This window comes from Phaenicophaeus curvirostris, chromosome 18 (assembly GCF_032191515.1).
Source record: "Phaenicophaeus curvirostris isolate KB17595 chromosome 18, BPBGC_Pcur_1.0, whole genome shotgun sequence".
NCBI lineage: Eukaryota > Metazoa > Chordata > Aves > Cuculiformes > Cuculidae > Phaenicophaeus > Phaenicophaeus curvirostris.
In genome coordinates, this window is record NC_091409.1 from 4,855,456 (window position 1) to 4,872,065 (window position 16,610).

General features: G+C 42.5%; 2 protein-coding genes across 4 annotated transcripts; one reads left to right on the forward strand and one right to left on the reverse strand.

Annotated features, from left to right (window-relative positions):
• Positions 1-2,671: 2,671 nt before the first annotated feature.
• PPP1R3D (protein phosphatase 1 regulatory subunit 3D) lies at positions 2,672-6,761 on the reverse strand. Its single transcript, XM_069871858.1, has one exon. It carries the CDS (start codon positions 6,167-6,169, stop codon positions 5,246-5,248), a length of 924 nt encoding a protein of 307 aa, XP_069727959.1. The 5' UTR covers positions 6,170-6,761; the 3' UTR covers positions 2,672-5,245.
• Positions 6,762-7,570: 809 nt separating this feature from the next.
• On the forward strand, positions 7,571-15,610 carry FAM217B (family with sequence similarity 217 member B). Of its 3 annotated transcripts, none has more exons than XM_069871690.1 (4): positions 7,571-8,405; positions 9,503-9,605; positions 9,701-9,786; positions 10,167-15,610. In XM_069871690.1, the coding sequence occupies exons 1-4, from the start codon at positions 8,386-8,388 to the stop codon at positions 11,350-11,352; spliced, it is 1,395 nt and encodes a 464-aa protein (XP_069727791.1). In that variant the 5' UTR covers positions 7,571-8,385; the 3' UTR covers positions 11,353-15,610. The 3 variants fall into 3 exon arrangements, with proteins under 3 accessions (XP_069727791.1, XP_069727790.1, XP_069727788.1); XM_069871689.1 differs by having other exon boundaries at positions 7,572-8,405; positions 9,497-9,605; XM_069871687.1 differs by having other exon boundaries at positions 7,573-8,410; positions 9,497-9,605.
• Positions 15,611-16,610: the final 1,000 nt, after the last annotated feature.

Here is a 16,610-nt window from a genome sequence, read left to right on the forward strand (position 1 = left end):
CAGTGGACCCTCAGTATTTCTCAGCAAGAAGAATGCACGAAAGTGGCCAATTATACTTAAATAACCTGGTGTTGATGCTAAGTCAACAGCAGAACTCCAGAAAGGCCTCATTATAAATACATGGTAAGTGCATGCATAGAAAAAGCCTTAATTACACATACAGAGATAGGCTCAGAGATGACCATTACCACCAAAAAGTAAGATCTCAAAATCAGTTTTCTGAAAACATTGTCTTCATACTCAAAAGCAGACAAAAGGCTTTTCTTTTGAGAGTCTGTACATATAAACCACAATACACCAATGTACACCAGCCAACCTACCACGTGCAACGCTGGTCTTCCCTTTCCCAGAAACTACACAGAGTAGGCAAAGCAAACGGAAATAACGAATAAAAACAAGGAATGGTTTCTACAGAACTGGGCACGCACCCCAGTCACTTCTGTACTCCTCAACAATACAGAGAACCAAGAGCAGGGTGAGCGATTTACTACTCTTTTTCCAATACAAGAATGCAACGGCCTATGCTGCAGCCTTTGCTGTCGCCTCACAGGCCTCGTCTCCTCCCTAGTCAGAGCACAGAACGCTCTTCCAGGTGCCTCCTTCTCGATGAAGGAGCGAGACCTCCACCCTCGGAACACCTTTAATCGCGGGCATTCTCCCCCAAGAGCTGTGTTACTGAGAAGAGAACACCCCGCAGCACTCCGCCGCCTCAGCAGCGAGGCGCCCCTCGCCGGGACACCCGCGGGGCCGTGAGGCACCGCCTCACAACATGGCGGCCCCACCTCACCGCCGCTTCCCGCCCACCGCCATGTGAGGCGCGGGAAGGGAGGGGGCGCGGCTTTGCTGAGGCAGAGGCAGGTGCCTCAGCCCGCTCGGGAGCAGCAGAGCTGGGTTTAAATTAAATCAAAGAGTTCCTGCGTGTGGCTGTTATCACAAAGACAGGTGATCAAACTGATCTCGTATTCCAGCGGAGCAGCAGCATCTCCGTTCGTACCTAGAGGAAAAGCAGCACTAGTGGAGCATCTAGGAGGTGAATCGCCTTTCTCAGCAGACACGCCTGCAGCAAGTGGAAATAAATTAACACCGCTGACTTTCTAAAATAAAGAAAACAATGCTATAAAAGGCAAAAAAGCTGTACAGCAGGTATTTGAAGTACCACCAGGTGTCACTGTGATTCAAGAAGATGACGGGTGGTTCTCCCTGTACTACCCCGCCCTAAAGACAGTTCTGTTTTCGTTTTCTCTGATTTTTCTTTTCTTGAATGCATAACTCGAGGAAAATTCTGCTTCCTGTTGACCTCCCTTCTGCCAAAACCAAACCCGTGGTTCTGACAGGAGCGTCTCCCCAGAGGAGCCGGTCCCACAGGAGTGGAGTCTGCAGCAGGCGTGTTTGGCCTCAGGGATTCCCTGCAGCATTAGTCCCTGTCTCTGCTTTGTTAGAGACAGAGGCGGATCTGAAGCAGATTTGTAGAAGCACAACTTAACTCAGAAACCTAGGGACAGAACTGTACAAAGAACCTGGAACATCCATAAAACTGAATTCTACTTTTGTCATACGAAGCAGAGGTAATAAAAGGTAATAGGCATTTGATGCTTTCCCTTACAATCACATTAGCATATACACAGGTTTATACTATCCACAGATTTTCAAATCCTGCAAAGAAAATTATCTTGTGGACTCTACAGCAGAAGAAAAGCCAGCTAGAGAACGGGAGGATCATACACTTTCCCTCCTGCACAAGCTATACGGACGTGACTGGGAGGCTACTGTGGGTAGAGTGCAGAGACAGCTCAGCAGCGTTAATGCCAACAGTTTTGATATCAAGTGTCAGCTCAAATAATTGCAGATTTGCGATCGTAAGGAGATGTGACTGGGAGACTACCATATGTTCACTTCTCATACTCTTAACATCTCTTTTGGTTTAGCAGAAGGGAGGTCAACAGAAAGCAGAATCTTCATCAAGTTATGCATTAACAGTCAAACACTCAGTGAAGTTATTTGCACCATGGATATGGCAAGTACACTAAAAAAAATATGCAGGGAAAACGAAAGCAAAACTGTCTTTAGGATAGTGTAGCACTAGGTACAGGGACTCTTTCTTCACTGCAGCAGCAGAAATACTTACCTTCATTACAGGTACTGGAAAACATTGCATTGGTCAATACAATCAATTTTTGGAATAGCTACTCTTGTATGTAGAGCTGAGAAGGGTCAGCAGCATTGATGCCAACAGTTTTAATATCAAGTGTCAGCTGAAATAGTTGCAGATCTGAGATCATAAAGAGAAAGTCAAATTAGGAAGGAAGCCAGTACTAACATTAGACTCATGTTGACAAATGACTAACCACTTAGACTTGCTGGTCTGTGTGTTTACCACGCAATGCTGTAAAGTGCATATAACATTGTATTGAGCACTGCTGAGACACTAAATTAAGTACTGTAGTTACCATTCATCATTAGCACATTTCTATTACTACAAGTTGGAATTTAAGTTTTTTTACTTCTATGATAAATATGAAGAAACTAAGAATTTGAAACAAAATGTAAAAATAACACCTACAGTAAAAATAACACAAAGTACCTGTAAGTTCCCTGATTACATTGTTCTGTAAGTGACAACTCAGCATGAAGCTGCCTTGTGAGTTCTGTTAACAGGAGTACAAAAACAACATACAATTGCGAAAAGCATTTATTACAATCTTTCGTATTATAATAGCCATAGTTTTATTATTGTTTTAAAAATTAATTAAGCATTTTGCAATGATACAGCTCTCCACTAAAACAAAATGACCTGTTGTGTAGTGTATGTGCTTCATGTCAATGCTTCATTGATATACTGTGTAACGTACTTTGCTTTGGAAAAGATATCTGATCAGGAAAGACACCCCCTTTTTTGACATGAATTTACACAAATTCCATGTGTCTTTAAAACATGTATTGAAAAAACCTTGAAATTGTGGACTACTAGACATTAATTTATTGTATGACTAATAAATACAGGTTTTTAAAAGTGCATTATATGGCAACAACACTTGTGAAGAATTTACTTTTACAAAATCCTCATTATAAGGGAAGTGCTCAATTTGAACGCAGTGCAAGTCAAGTTGTCCTGAGAATTTTTAAAGGTGGTGAGAAGTTTATCTTCCCAACAGGTGTATTTTACCACTACTTAATGGCTTAATCCTTTAGATGTTCACTAGTGAATGTGACAGGAAAACATAAGTGCATATTTCATCTTTCATGTGACAGGTGCCAGTACTCCTGTGAATTAAGAGCCTAATGCAGAGATCACTCTCCATTCCATTACAAGGCAGGGCTGCTCAGCTCGCAGTCAGCCGGGCCAGACAAGTGTAACAGCTACTGTCCATTCTTCTTCAGCAGCGCAAGACAAGCAAAAAGAGAAAAGGCAAACTTGGAATAATACTTCAGCATTCAGATTTTGCACATACAAACACCCTGAGAGGTTGAAGAATGAAGACAATACAAGCCAAATTCATATTGCTGAGACATTGATTTCTCACCGCTCACTGACACTGTGGTACGTATGACATTAACCTTTAACTGACAGCCTCAGCTTTCATCATCTGTCCCTGCCTGCAGTAACACTCAGATCTGACCTTTGCTAGCACATGAAGGAGCTTCTCCTAGAAGATGGCAAGAGCATCTTTCTGCCAGCAAGCCAAAGATTACACTAGGCTCCAGCAACATCCACTGTAAACTGGTGTTGCTTACAACAGTGATTTTAAAAACAACTTGTGATTTTGGTGAATTAAGCAGCGATCCAAAATAAGATACCCAAATTAAGTGGCCTAATTTTCATAGTACAAGTCCTAAAAACCAGCTCTCCTAATACATTCAATCAGCCATTTTTGAAAGTTTATGCTACACATATAAAGCTGAACATCACATGCAGTTACAAATATGCAAGAAGAAAATCATGGACAAACTTTTACTTAATAGATTTTAGCCTGTTGCCAATCTTAAATCACACTAAGTCCACAGAATGTAAGTAGTAAAGCAAGAAGTATTGGAAGACTGTGTGTTTACGGTGTTCTCCCTGCTGCAGAAGTGTTTACGGGTCTACATATGTTTACGAGTAAAATCATCATTTTTTGAAGTTCCTGCTTTGTGATGCAGTCTCGGAGCTCAACTGGTTTATAACAAGTAGTTGATTAAAGAATTCCAAGGTACTACTCCAGTACTACTGGGATGCTGGGCATCAGGGATCCAGCATTCAGTGTACTACATCAAGGTTCTGTAACTGGCTCCCTGTGTTGTCTTTTTTTTTTCTTTATATGTATCTGTCTCCTCCATTTCTTCATTTATAAATAAGACCGTTTCAAGTAACAGTGTAAGATCATTAGTATTCATATAGTGCTTTGACATCTTCAACTGTAATTGCAACACAAGTGTAAAACTGCTTGTTTCCCTTAGTAAAAACAGGTGCCCAAGGAAAGGACAATTCCTGTACCTAGAGAAAAAGCCTGCTTGTGTGTCACCTGAGAAGATGAGCACTTCACAAGAAGAAGTCTTACACAAACTTCGGTAACCATTATTCCTGCTCTCTATAGCAAACACCGGTGATAACAAAAGGCACCTTTTTTTTTTTAAGGGAAACAGATGGGCTGATGGGACATTTTCATGTATGTTTTGCTCATACTAACATTTAATTTTCAAACCAAATATTAATGGAAATATTTTACATGGTTGCAGTTTTAATAATATATTTATAGAAATCCAAGTACTCCCCTACAGTGTCTGCCATCCAAATTATGCATAAATGGAGCAGTGCCCAGACTTAGTGAGATAATAAAAACAAAATTAGAAACAAAACCATAAAAGCAACACTGCCCGTTAAGAAAACAGACATTATAAAATGGTAAAATAGATCCATTAGAAATATTCTGTGCAACCTAGAATATTGCTAGCAAAATGAAGCATCTTGTTTTGCCCTCTGGGAGTCCAACAGCATTCCCTGGAACCATTCTGCACCAATTCATACATTACGAGAAACAACACGGGCTTTCAATGAATGTAACTCAATACACATTTTGGCCCTTTTTTACTTTCTGAGAAGTTTAGAACAGTTTGTACAGGTCATTGGCTGCTTCCCTGCCCGGGAACACTCTGCCAGGTTTGGCATGTTTCAGAAAGGAACCTGTTGCTATAGGAGCAGGGAGCTGGGCCAAGGCCTGGAGTGTCACGGAAATTACTGACAAGCTGCTCTGCATGCACTTCCTTTTGTTCAGATGAAGTGGATCCAGCTCTCCTCACATTCTCTAGGCATCTTAATAGGATGAGTCCGGCAGGTAAGACTGTAGTTTTTACCTCTGTTGTTATCCCAATATTCCTGGCCGTTGACTTGATATCTGGCTGCGAATTGGACCACAGAGGACAGCTGAAGGAGGAAAGGAGGCACAGGAAGAAAGAAAGTGAAAACATCAATCTGATCCTGCCCGTTTTTCTCAGGGATGCTACTGTGCCAATGAGCACACACTTCATGGAGGCTTTTCCACTGGTTGAAGGTGTATCGCACAGATACCCGCTTCTCAAAAGCCACGTTGCGAACCTGGATGGTGCCACTGAGCCCCAGATCTGAACTGGTCACTCGTTCAAGACACACCTGCTGCTCCTGAAGCCGCGAGGAGAAATCCATACAGTCCACAGGCTGCTGGAAGTCAGGGACCAAGCACTGCATGGTGAACTCCAAGTCTGAGCTGCTGTGCCAGAGGTCTGAGTTTATGGAAAGCCTGGAAAGGACATGCAAGGGGATAGATGGATCCTCCCCAGTCTGGAAGACTTTCACTTCAGTGAGCTCCAAGCCCAAAGCATCAGCAAATCTCACCCGGTTCATACGACTCTGGCATCCAGGAACTTGACACTGCACCGCTGCCCGCTTCCTTCTTTCGGGTGATGTAGGCAACGACCTCGCTCTGCGGCGGATAATCGGCCGCAGTGCTGGGTCACAGCTGGAGGAACTGCTGCTCTGAGGCTTATTCGCCTGGGTTCCCCCCTTGGCTGGGGTGCTGATCCCAACGGTCACGCTGCTCTTCGTATGGACTGCTGGGGGCTGCTGCTGCCCTCGTCGCGGGGCTTCCTCGGCCCGCAGCATGTTCTGATAGAGATCAGAGAGGTAGCTGGGGTTCCTCCGAGGACCGCGGATCTCCATTCTTAACCTAAACCAGCATTAACACCGCAGGAAAGCACGAGCGCTGCCTCCCTGAAGCAGCCGCGGAGAGGATCTGAGGTTATTGCACTGGGTGCGTCAAAAATCAACCGGAACAAGGCAGCCTGCTGAACGAGGGGAAGAAACCTCCGGCAGTAGCTGGAAGCGATGCAGAGGCTCTCGCGTTGCCCGGGGCAGGGAAAGGCTCAGCTGGTGGCGAACTCGAGGCCGCTGTGCCGGCTGGCGGAGCCGCTGCTCAGGCTGGCCAGGGACTCCAGGCTGTCCCCCGGCACGCTGGACACCGACCGCAGGCTGTCGTGCGGGACCCCGGCGGGCTCCAGGCTGTCGGAGAGCTCGCTGGACGCCAGCGGGTTGCAGCGGCGCCCGCCGAAGCCCCCCCGGCCCCTGCACGGGGCGAGAGGCGGCTGCAGGCTGTCCTCGCAGAGGCTGAGCGACGCCGGGCTCCCGCAGCAGCACGGACACTCCAGGCTGTCGCACTGGAAGCTGGGCGAGTCGGGCAAAGCTTGGAGGCTGTCGGGCTGCACGGAGCCGCTGCGGGGGCTGGAGGGGCCGGAGCTGCCGGGGGGCGCGGCGGGCTCGGGGCGGCGGCCGGGGCTCGGGGGAGCCGCCTCCGGCGAGCGAGCGGCCCGCATCGGCGGCGCAGCCGGCCCTCCCTCCGCCCCGCACCGGGAGAGCCGCCCCCCCCTCCTCCCTCCGCCCCGCCCCGAGCGCGGCTGCGCGGGGGCCGCTCCGCCCGCCCCGAGCGCCTGCGCATCCCCGGGCGGCCGAGGCGGCAGCAGGTAGCGGGCAGGGGCCGGGGGGCAGCGGGCAGGGGGCAGTTCCCAGCGGGAGGTGTCGGGGCGTCCCGAGAGGGCACAGCCTGGCACGGGGAGAGCGGCCCCGGCGGGACCCGAGATGAGAGATCTGGGATGCGGGATCCGGGATGCAGGATAAGGGATGCGGGATCCGGGATGCAGGCTCCGGGGTGCAGGATCTGGGATCCAAGATGCACGAACTGGGATGCTTGCTGCGGGATGCAGGCTCGGGGATCTACGATGCAGGATCCAAGATGCGGGATCTGGGCTGCAGGATGTGGGATCCGGGATGCAGGATGTGGGATCCATGATGCGGGATCAGGGATGCGGGATGCAAGATGCAGGATCTAAGTTGCAGGATCTGGGCTGCAGGATGTGGGATCCGGGATGCAGGATCTGGGATCCATGATGTGTGATCTGGGATGCGGGATGCAGGATCTAAGATGCGGGATCTAGGCTGCAGGATGTGGGATCCGGGATGCGGGATCCAGATTGCAGGCTTCAGGATGCAAGATCTGGGATGCAGGATCTGGGATCCATGATGCGCGATCAGGGATGCGGGATGCAAGATGTGGGATGCAGGATCCAGTATGTGGGATCTGGGATGCAGGGTGCACGGTTCTAGTGACAGAGGGTCCGCTGTGGACTGAGAGGCGCCAAGAGTGGGCAAACATCCTCCCCAGTGACCCCTCAGGGATGGAGAAGAGGAGGTGTTTAAGGAAAGGCACTGGATGAATGTAAATGGGTAGCGATGTGAATATATAAATAGCACTGCAACAAACCTGAGGGCAGGTGAAGAGAGGGATTTTGGTGCCTGTCGTCTATACTTTGCAAATTGTATCTGTGCAGCCTGGTACGGGGATGCAGTTTCTGAAAAATAAAAGAATGCTGCAAATTCTGAGTATTTTTAGTAGGAACTTCAGAGTGCTGAGGGATTTGGTTTGGCAGAAGAACAAAATGTAAGCATTTGATACAAAATTTGCATATATGAATATAGGACAAGCACGTTTTCTGGCACAAAAAGGACAACTCAGCATGTGGAGAACATAGGTGGTTGATCATCTGTTCATGTTAAATTAGGAGCAGAAACGCCCACCACGTTTGACTGTGTTACTGGGCTCCAGTCAATACATTAAGCTCTTCTAACCTGCTGGGCCGGTAGCTGATTAGCTTTCTCTTACCAGCTTAAGAATAATCACATGGTGTTTGTTTACTGCATTTCTAGGACTGGTGATGTTTGCATTTGATACACTGTGTCTTAAAAACTCAAAGACTGGACCCCTTTGGAGATCATGTAAAAACAAGAGTGGCCATACCCCTTGAAGAAAGTAATAATGGGACCAGGCATTCAAGAACATCCGTTATTACTGCACAGGGAGACGCAGAAAAAGGAAAGCCAAATCAATGAAAACCACAAAGGAATGGTAAAGTAAGGAAATTATTTTCTGTCTCTCTAGTTACAATAATCTCCACACACTGTAGATGAATTAGTAAGTGCGTGGCTGTACTGCTCAGATTCTCATCCTCTCTGATCCACGGAAGTATAAATGATTGTATGATCATGCTGGTCACAAAGGGACAGAGGTGACTGCATCGATGCTGGAGGCATAAGACTGATTTTCATTCTTTTTTTCAACCTCTTCAAGTGGTGAAATCATGTTTTTTATGACAAGGTCTGGTTATACTGAGCAATACGTACAGCCTGACAAATTAACTGAACTGCAGTCAAACTAGATTAGATCGAGAGGGCAATTTGCTTATTCCTGTTATGATGTTTTAAAGCATTCCTTTTTAAAATCAATAATATTTCTTGTTGGTTGAACTGACACTGTTTTCTGCTTCTTATGGAATACACTGATTTAATGATTCTATGTGCTTACACAGAAATGTATCTGATTTAATTGAGGAAATCTATCTTTTAGTTTTGTGCTGTCCAGATCAGTAATGCCATTCTTTTTACTTGTGTATGAGTTTTTCTATCACTGATAATTCCACAATCTCAGTAAAAGATATAATTATTAATTTTTTTTGTGTTAATATCAGAGTAGACTGTACGCTTTTTGCTCACTTTCACTACTTAAGTTCATGACAGTAATCTTCTAAATTTTATTGGGCATGTGCATATGAGAAAGGCAAGCAAGGTTTAGCCTCCAATGGCCTTAATATTGTACTTTATAATTAATTCTGTTAAACTGCAATAGGACCTTGTACCAGGTACTACAGAAATTAGAAATTAGTAGTTACATGTTGTCTGTAAGATTTACTATTTGTTAACCCCAATGTAACTTTGGAATCTTCTGATAGGGGATTCTGTATAATGGACGAGGTCTATTATATATGTATTCACTTTTGCATTAGTAGTATAAAAAAAAGTGACCATGACGTAGTTCTGATGAACTTTAAGAATCGTTGCAATCAACTTTCTCTCTTTTTTGTGTTCAATGTGTACAATTCATTGTTCTGATGATCATATATGTGGATATTTATATGTGATATTCTGTTTAATCCTTGCAAGTTACAGCAATGGAAAAAGCCATCCAAGCACCAAAGGACTAAATAAACCAATTTCTCATGTGAAATCTGCTGGAAGATTAGGCAAAAATATACCAAGTCCCATTGAAAGGGTAAATAATTCATTTTTTTGTTGCTGTTTACAGAAAAAAGGTACTTAGTTTACGTCAGCTTCCTGTTAACATCCAATATTTTCCTGTCTTTTCAGACTTCCCGTGACACCCAAGATGGTAACCAACCAAGTATATTTAAGAAGGGAAAAAACCAGCTGGATGACAATACTCAGTCAAAAAAGTAATTTTGTGTTAAGATCGTCTGTTTGACTTGTAGACATTTCAAACTGGTACATAAAGTGCTTGCGACAAAATCATGGCTTCTCTGTTTTGCCTTTGACTTAACAAGTCCCAGAATTCAGCGTTTAGGAGGACAAAAAAATTAAGTTATCAATATGGAAACTTAGTGAGTTCTCTGGCAAAATAAGCCAAAACCATCAGTAGTAGGCAGTGTCATCTCTGCTAGAAAATATTAATTTTATCTTGTTTCTGAGTTTTCATCCTAAATCTAGCTTCATTCACATAGATCTTTGTCCTCAAAGGAGGTAGCAAGATCTTTATAAACTACTATTCCAAATGAATGAATCATTCTAACAGGATACGATCTTTCTTTTTATTTAGGATCGCGAGTGTTTGCACATCACCGCACAGAGCACAAGGACCAAAGAGGAGTCTCCCAGAGAGAAGGCAAAATGAATGTTTTCTGCAAAGGAGCCCTCCTAGCATAAAGGGCAGCACACAAGGTAGTTTCTGTAGGGTTAAAGATGTCCCAACGCAACATTTTTATTGCAGTAAAAAAGAACAGTTGGAAAAGAATCGTGAAGAACATGTTGCTGGAGCCAGTCCGTGCTCTTCTAAATGGCAAGAAGCATCTGTAAATGAAATGTTTCTTGATTTTGAATCAGTGCAAATTATTAAAGAAGATGCTGAAGATGATAGTGCCAGTGATCTCTCTGATTCAGAAAGGATTCCCATTCCCCCGTCTCCCTGCACGCCACCAGAACTCATTCTCAGAGCTGAAGAAATTGATCCAGTTTGTTTGGAACATGATATGGGTTTTAAAGAATCAGAATATTACTACCCAGACTTCCTCCCACCCCCTTTCAACTCATGGGACTTGAAGCAACTGGCCTTCTTTATCAATGTGGAGGGCAAAGCTGAATTTCGACCAAAGCCTACAGGATTTCTTGAGAAATACATCGATCGCCTTTTGCAGCTGGAATGGCTGCAAATGCAGACTGTACAGAACGAGAAAGGTAGAGCAGCCAAAGTCAGGCCACAGACCGCTCCCGGCTCCATCCGTACCCTAAAGAGCCCTGGCAAAGCTAAAGCATTGCTCAGCCCTTTGTCTAACAAGCAGATAGCAACCCAAGAAAGCGTTACAAAGCTGCCCAGAAGCTATTCAGGTCACAGGGGAAATTCGTACTGTGAAGAAAGTCAACGGTTACATTCTCATCTGCGTGACTTGAAATTTTCTGAGAGAATGGGCTGTGCACTGTCTTCTCAGAGACAATCTGGTGAAGTCAGGAGTGAACTGAAAAAAAAGCCAGCTGCAAAGCAACAGGTTCTCAATACACAGCCCTCTGAGAACAGTTCTAAAATTCAAAGTGTTGGTAATATCAGACCCCCTAAACAAACTCCAGCACTTCATGGCTCAGCTGCTCCCATCAAAGGCTTAAAATCATATGCATATACAAATCCAAAGAAAAATTGCAATGTCAACAATTACGTTCCTTCTAAAAATCCAACAGGGGACAGGAAAATAATAACAAATGGCACAAAGCAAACAACACGCAAATTTAAGTGAAGAAAAATACTTTAGGAACTGTTGATGCTTCTTGACTGCTAGAAAGTGTTTGGCCAATGCAGAAGGGTCATATTTTCTGTATAGGAATACCTTGAGAAAATATGTTCTTGATGCATGGTTCTAAGTCAGCACTGTTCATTTCAATACATTTGATCTTAAGCCAGCAAAGCCAGCAGGAAATCTTATCCCTGAAGGCAAGCGTCTTCCACTGGTCTTTCCTCAAAATTATTTACAATTGTTTAATGAAGATAACAGCGAAGTATGAAAGTGTAGAGAAATACCTAATGTCCTGTTTGCACCAGCTGAAGTCTGTTGAAGTTTGTGGTGTTTCTTATGCTTCCCTTGGTGTATTTGAGAGAAGAGAATGGATGTGCTATTTTGTGAGACAGGTTTGATGGTGGTGTTTTCTGATGGGATAGGATCGACTGTTTTTATAAAATAGTGGAGCATGCTTATCTATGCAAAGTCAAACTAATTCTTCATATAAGATGATGAATTAGATTTTTTATATTAATTAGTTGTTTGTTTTTTTTTAAGAAGAATGGAGGTAATGTTCTGAAATATTTTATTGCAGAAAGGATTCTTTTTAAGACAAAAAAGTAGCAGAGAGCAGGCAGCTGCAATAGTGACAGATTAAAAAAATAGAATGCATATTTTTATACCCATGAATCTTCACTGTGTTTACTGACAGCTTTCCCTGAACTTCATTTTGTAAGCCTTGATGCATTCTGCCATGTAGAGGAAATGACCAAATTTCATATTGCACATGGATATTTATGAATAATGCAAATTGATGTTGTTACTAGAGACTCTGTGGCCTAATTTTCAGAACTGGTAGTGTCTCAAAACACAAAACCAGACTCTTAGGGATTGATTTAACGGCTATTGTGAGTTGGAGGAAAGATATATTTTGATACAAAAGATACCTATTTTTGAGTCACCCGAGATGACTATTATTTATCCCATGGTCCAGTCTACTTTGGTTAGCTTGGCTGCTTGTTTCAAGGTTTAGCGAAGTAAGATGGGGAAATACCCTACAGAGAAATTGTACAACCAGGATCGGGTCCAGCCCTCAGCCCCTCTGTTTTCTCTTGTGTCTATGAGATACAAGAGAATATGAAGGAGAGTTCAGCGAGTATTCAAGTGTCAGTTCAGCTGTTACCATTTCACATTGGTGACAGCAGCTGGAGATACCATCTTGTTAAGATGAAATTCTAGTGAATGTTTAGTACTTTACTTTTAAAACAAAATACTGAGTAGCATTAACTTAATTCTCAGCCACCAGTCGCAGGGAACTGTTAGTGAGAAGTGAGCTGAGCTCTGATGGACAAGTGAGTCCTTCGCATTGTGACAGAAAATGAAAAAGTAGCAAATACTGAAGAGTAATTTATGTATATAGCTCAATTGCACTTCTCTTGCTGATCTCGTCCTGGTTTTAAGATGCTTAGCTGTTTCTATTCTTTCATTGTGCCTAACAGATCTTCAGCTTTGTGAAATTCCAAAGCATGGATTTATATGTAGTTTAAATATGTGAGAATCTTAATAAATATAGTAATAAACTAGAGTATTTTACAGTGCGTAAAATTATTGCTCAGGAATAGTCTTAAGAAATATTTTTAGTGTTTTTTTCCTAGTCTACTGGCGACCAAATGTGACATTTTAAATTGATAAAGATAACAAATGTAATATAAAGTATTATATTTCCATATTCAGTATCTATGAGGCTACAGTTAGAATGAATTGTAGTTGCATGTGCATTCAGCTCTATGCAATCAAAGTGAAACTTAGTCTGACATGCTCAAAGGTCGAATAAATTGGTTGTGTCAGAGGTGTGGTCAAACTTCAGAGGACGGCATTCAACACCAGCAACTGCAGAGGACCAGCACATTCTGTTGTTGTAGTTTCATCTTTTTGTTTTGTTGCAGACTCATCATATATTTCAGCTTTTTTTTTAGATGAAAGGTTCTTGCATCCAGTGCTAGAAGTTCAAGCTCTGGCCATATTCTGCAGGCATTCGTTCGTCGAGTTTTCCTGATTCACATTAACAGCAGTGAAAGTTAGTGGAACTGCTCTTGCCAATAAGCACTGCTTTAGTGCATGATTTTAGTACACTGTTGTAGTGCACTATTAAAAGCACCAAAACCCAGCGTGAGCAGGATCAAGTCAATAAGCAGGCTAGCATTTTTTTAAATAAAAATTATGTTAAGTGCAGTAATTAATTTAGCATGTTATTATAGCACTGAATATTAGTGTATGCTAGATTTTCCTCTGAAATATTGCTCTATATTGATGCTTTCCTAGGTTCCAAGGAGGGCATGTAGATACAAGCACGTTTTGCATGATTAGTTCTTAAAGAATAAATAAGTAGTGTTACAGTCAGCTTTGACCAGAGCAAGGGTGATTGGCATTGAGAAATGTTTTTCCTCACAGACTTAGGAAAATCTCATTTTAATGTAGTGCTTGTGATCTGATGGAAGTGAACCTGAAGTTGGAGACTAAGAAGCTAAGTAGGAAGAGATGGTGATGCCACTTGAATGCTTGTTCATCATTAAGCTCTGGCTGTGATCCAGCCAAGTTTGTTTTGCATGATAATCACACAAGTCTAATTTTTGTTCATTGATCTGAAACTTCTAAAGAGTTGTCTCTGTTTGCCTCAACAACCAGTTCTCAGCATGTGTAGACCTGCAAGGGTTAGATTTTATCCTGCAGCACTTTTCCTTCCATTTTAATTTGAACGTGTTCTGGGCCTACAGATAAGAAGAGCCTCTTTTGTGAAGAGGACTGCTGTTTGTGTTTCCTTCATTTTGTATTGATGGATATTGTCTTCAGAAGCACTTTTCAATATAGCAGAAAAGTTTATTCCATCAAATTAATTCAGTTTTGAATGAAAATACTTCTGCAGCCCAGTGTTTGTGTGGCTTTTATATTTTTTCACTATATTTAGCAATATGATCATACGTATGTCTAGGCCTAGCATCGGCGATGGTTCTTGAAGAGCAAGTGTACTGTGATGTGAGATATTTAAACAGAGTGATTATTTTTTTTTCCTAGATAATTTAAAGATTTAATGTTCTGCAGTACTATCTACAAAACAAATCAACTCAGGTTGCATTTTAAATGAATAGCCAGATTCTACTTCAGTTATGAAGTAGTAATGCTGTAAGGTATTTTTTAATGCGTAACGTGAAGAGTTTTAAAACAATATAGTTTTGCTCATGATGTGTCTCTTCTTTTCCCATTACTTGCATCTCTGCAGTGAAATACTGCGATCAGTTTAAATCTTACACCCCTGCACACCGCACATGGTGGCAGCTCTCAGTGATGGGCAGCAGCTCTAGAGTTTCTGCAACTTACCTCCAGCTCCTCAGGCTGTTAGCAGGACAGATACCAAGCTTCTGCAGTTACTCACTCAGAATTTATGCTCCAAAGAGTGGTTATCACTGTGTGAGCGATGTGTGCCGTTCTTGGAGAAGGGGCTTCTCACCTGCCTCCAGTGGAGGAGCCATGCAAGAGAGACTCAAATCAATCCTTCCTGCTGGTCCAGTATCCTGAATCACTGGGTGGCCACTTGTTAAGGCTGGACTGTATTTTTGTATATTTTCTATTTTCTGGTACAAATTTGGGGTCATCAGGATAGTGCTTCTCAGAGCACTTTTTCAGACAAAAAGGCTCAGCTGTGTTCTTTCTGAGAAAGTTGAGTTTAGAACAAATGGGTTGCAGGCTGCAGGAGATGGTTATACTTATTTCGCTGGTCTGAACTGTATTGTTTGACTCCAGACTGCTTAATCATGCCGTAACCCCATTATTGCTTATGTCCTTTCTGTGTTTCATTTATTGTTTGAAGTAACTTTTGTGTTTGCTATTGAAAGAACGTTGTTAGAAGTCTGAGATATTTTGACAGTTCTTTCAGTCAGATGTGACTTTTTTGGAGCTGATATTGTAGTTGAAATCTCTACAGTATGAAATTGCCTATAATGTAATATTTTTTTGCCTTATTTTAAAGGTATTGAGCCTTTGTTGCTTCCATTGGCATAAATGGGTTTTCTTCTGAAAAATAATTAAATAAGACTACTCTATCTGGAAAGACTGGAACTCGACTGAGAATTTGGAGCCCAGGTTTTGTTGTTAGTAATCATATGTTCTTATTTATTTGAACTTTTGTGGATATTTTTGCTAGTAATTTCATTGGAAAGTGATCTTGTAATTGACAGTTACTGTATATTTACTATATTAAAAGTGAGATACTGCTCATTTGTTACTTAGTTGTATTTTTTTCATCATCCACAAGATGGCACCTCTGAATTTTTCTTTTAGAAACTGTCTTTGCCTCAAAGAACAGCAAACGTGGGTAGATGCTTGCAGAGAACCATGTTCTCATGTTGATAATTACATGGATAAGTATGTTCAACTTCGTGCATGTTCGTATGTTCAGCTCAGACTAATCAAGAGGAAAATGAAGGAAGAGGGACTCAAAGAGAAAAAAATGGCATTTCCTATTGCTGAAAAGCCTTTGTTTTACTGTTTCTGTAGTCTTTATATTAAATACTACAGAACTCCTGTGTGAGATAGCACACAAGAATTCTACAATTGGAGTGTTCTTGCTGTTTGAGTTTCCTGATGCCTAAACCGTGCTATCCTGTGCTGTTATATAAGCCTGTTATGTTTTGTCCTGTTGATGCTGAATCTCAGAATGTCCTCTGCGTTCCTTCCTCCCCACACTCGCTTTTCTTTAAAACATTGAGCCCTATTTGACATGATCTATTGCTTTTATTCTCCCCTGAACAGAAGATCAGTCCTTCCCTAAGTCTTCCTTTCACAACTTCCAGAACACTAAATTAATTTTCCAGTTCTAAAAAAGAATAAAGCTCGTTGTGCCCAGTAAAAGCAATACAGGAGAACAGAAAACAGTGTAAAAGTTCCTCTCACAGAAGCCAGGACCTTTCCCAGACTCTGCCACTCAGTCTTCCTTTTACATGGCTTTATAAGAGTTAATTTTTCATTTTCATCTATAAGCAAAGCCATTGTTCTGCCTGAAGAGGGTGAACTGACTTTAATCAACTATAATGAAGAGAGCAGAGCGTCTTTGTCTCAAGTAAGTGCTGAAGCATATATTCACATTACTCTACTAGTGTTGTGCAGCTGAATCTGATGCCAGGCATCTCTTTTATTATGTTCCCTGTGGTTTTGTTATTGAGCGAAATAGAGCTGCTTGCTGCTAAGCATATCTGGGAAGTGGTGTTCTGCATGGACTGGATAAT

What these genes read in the sequence shown, in the direction of transcription:
- PPP1R3D (XM_069871858.1), bottom strand. Translation starts at nt 6,169, where the DNA reads ATGGAGATCCGCGGTCCTCGGAGGAACCCCAGCTACCTCTCTGATCTC.
- FAM217B (XM_069871687.1), top strand. Translation starts at nt 8,316, where the DNA reads ATGGGACCAGGCATTCAAGAACATCCGTTATTACTGCACAGGGAGACG. An exon ending in TACCAAGTCCCATTGAAAGG is followed by an intron (nt 9,606 to 9,700) that starts GTAAATAATTCA and finishes CTGTCTTTTCAG; the next exon opens with ACTTCCCGTGACACCCAAGA. An exon ending in GACAATACTCAGTCAAAAAA is followed by an intron (nt 9,787 to 10,166) that starts GTAATTTTGTGT and finishes CTTTTTATTTAG; the next exon opens with GATCGCGAGTGTTTGCACAT.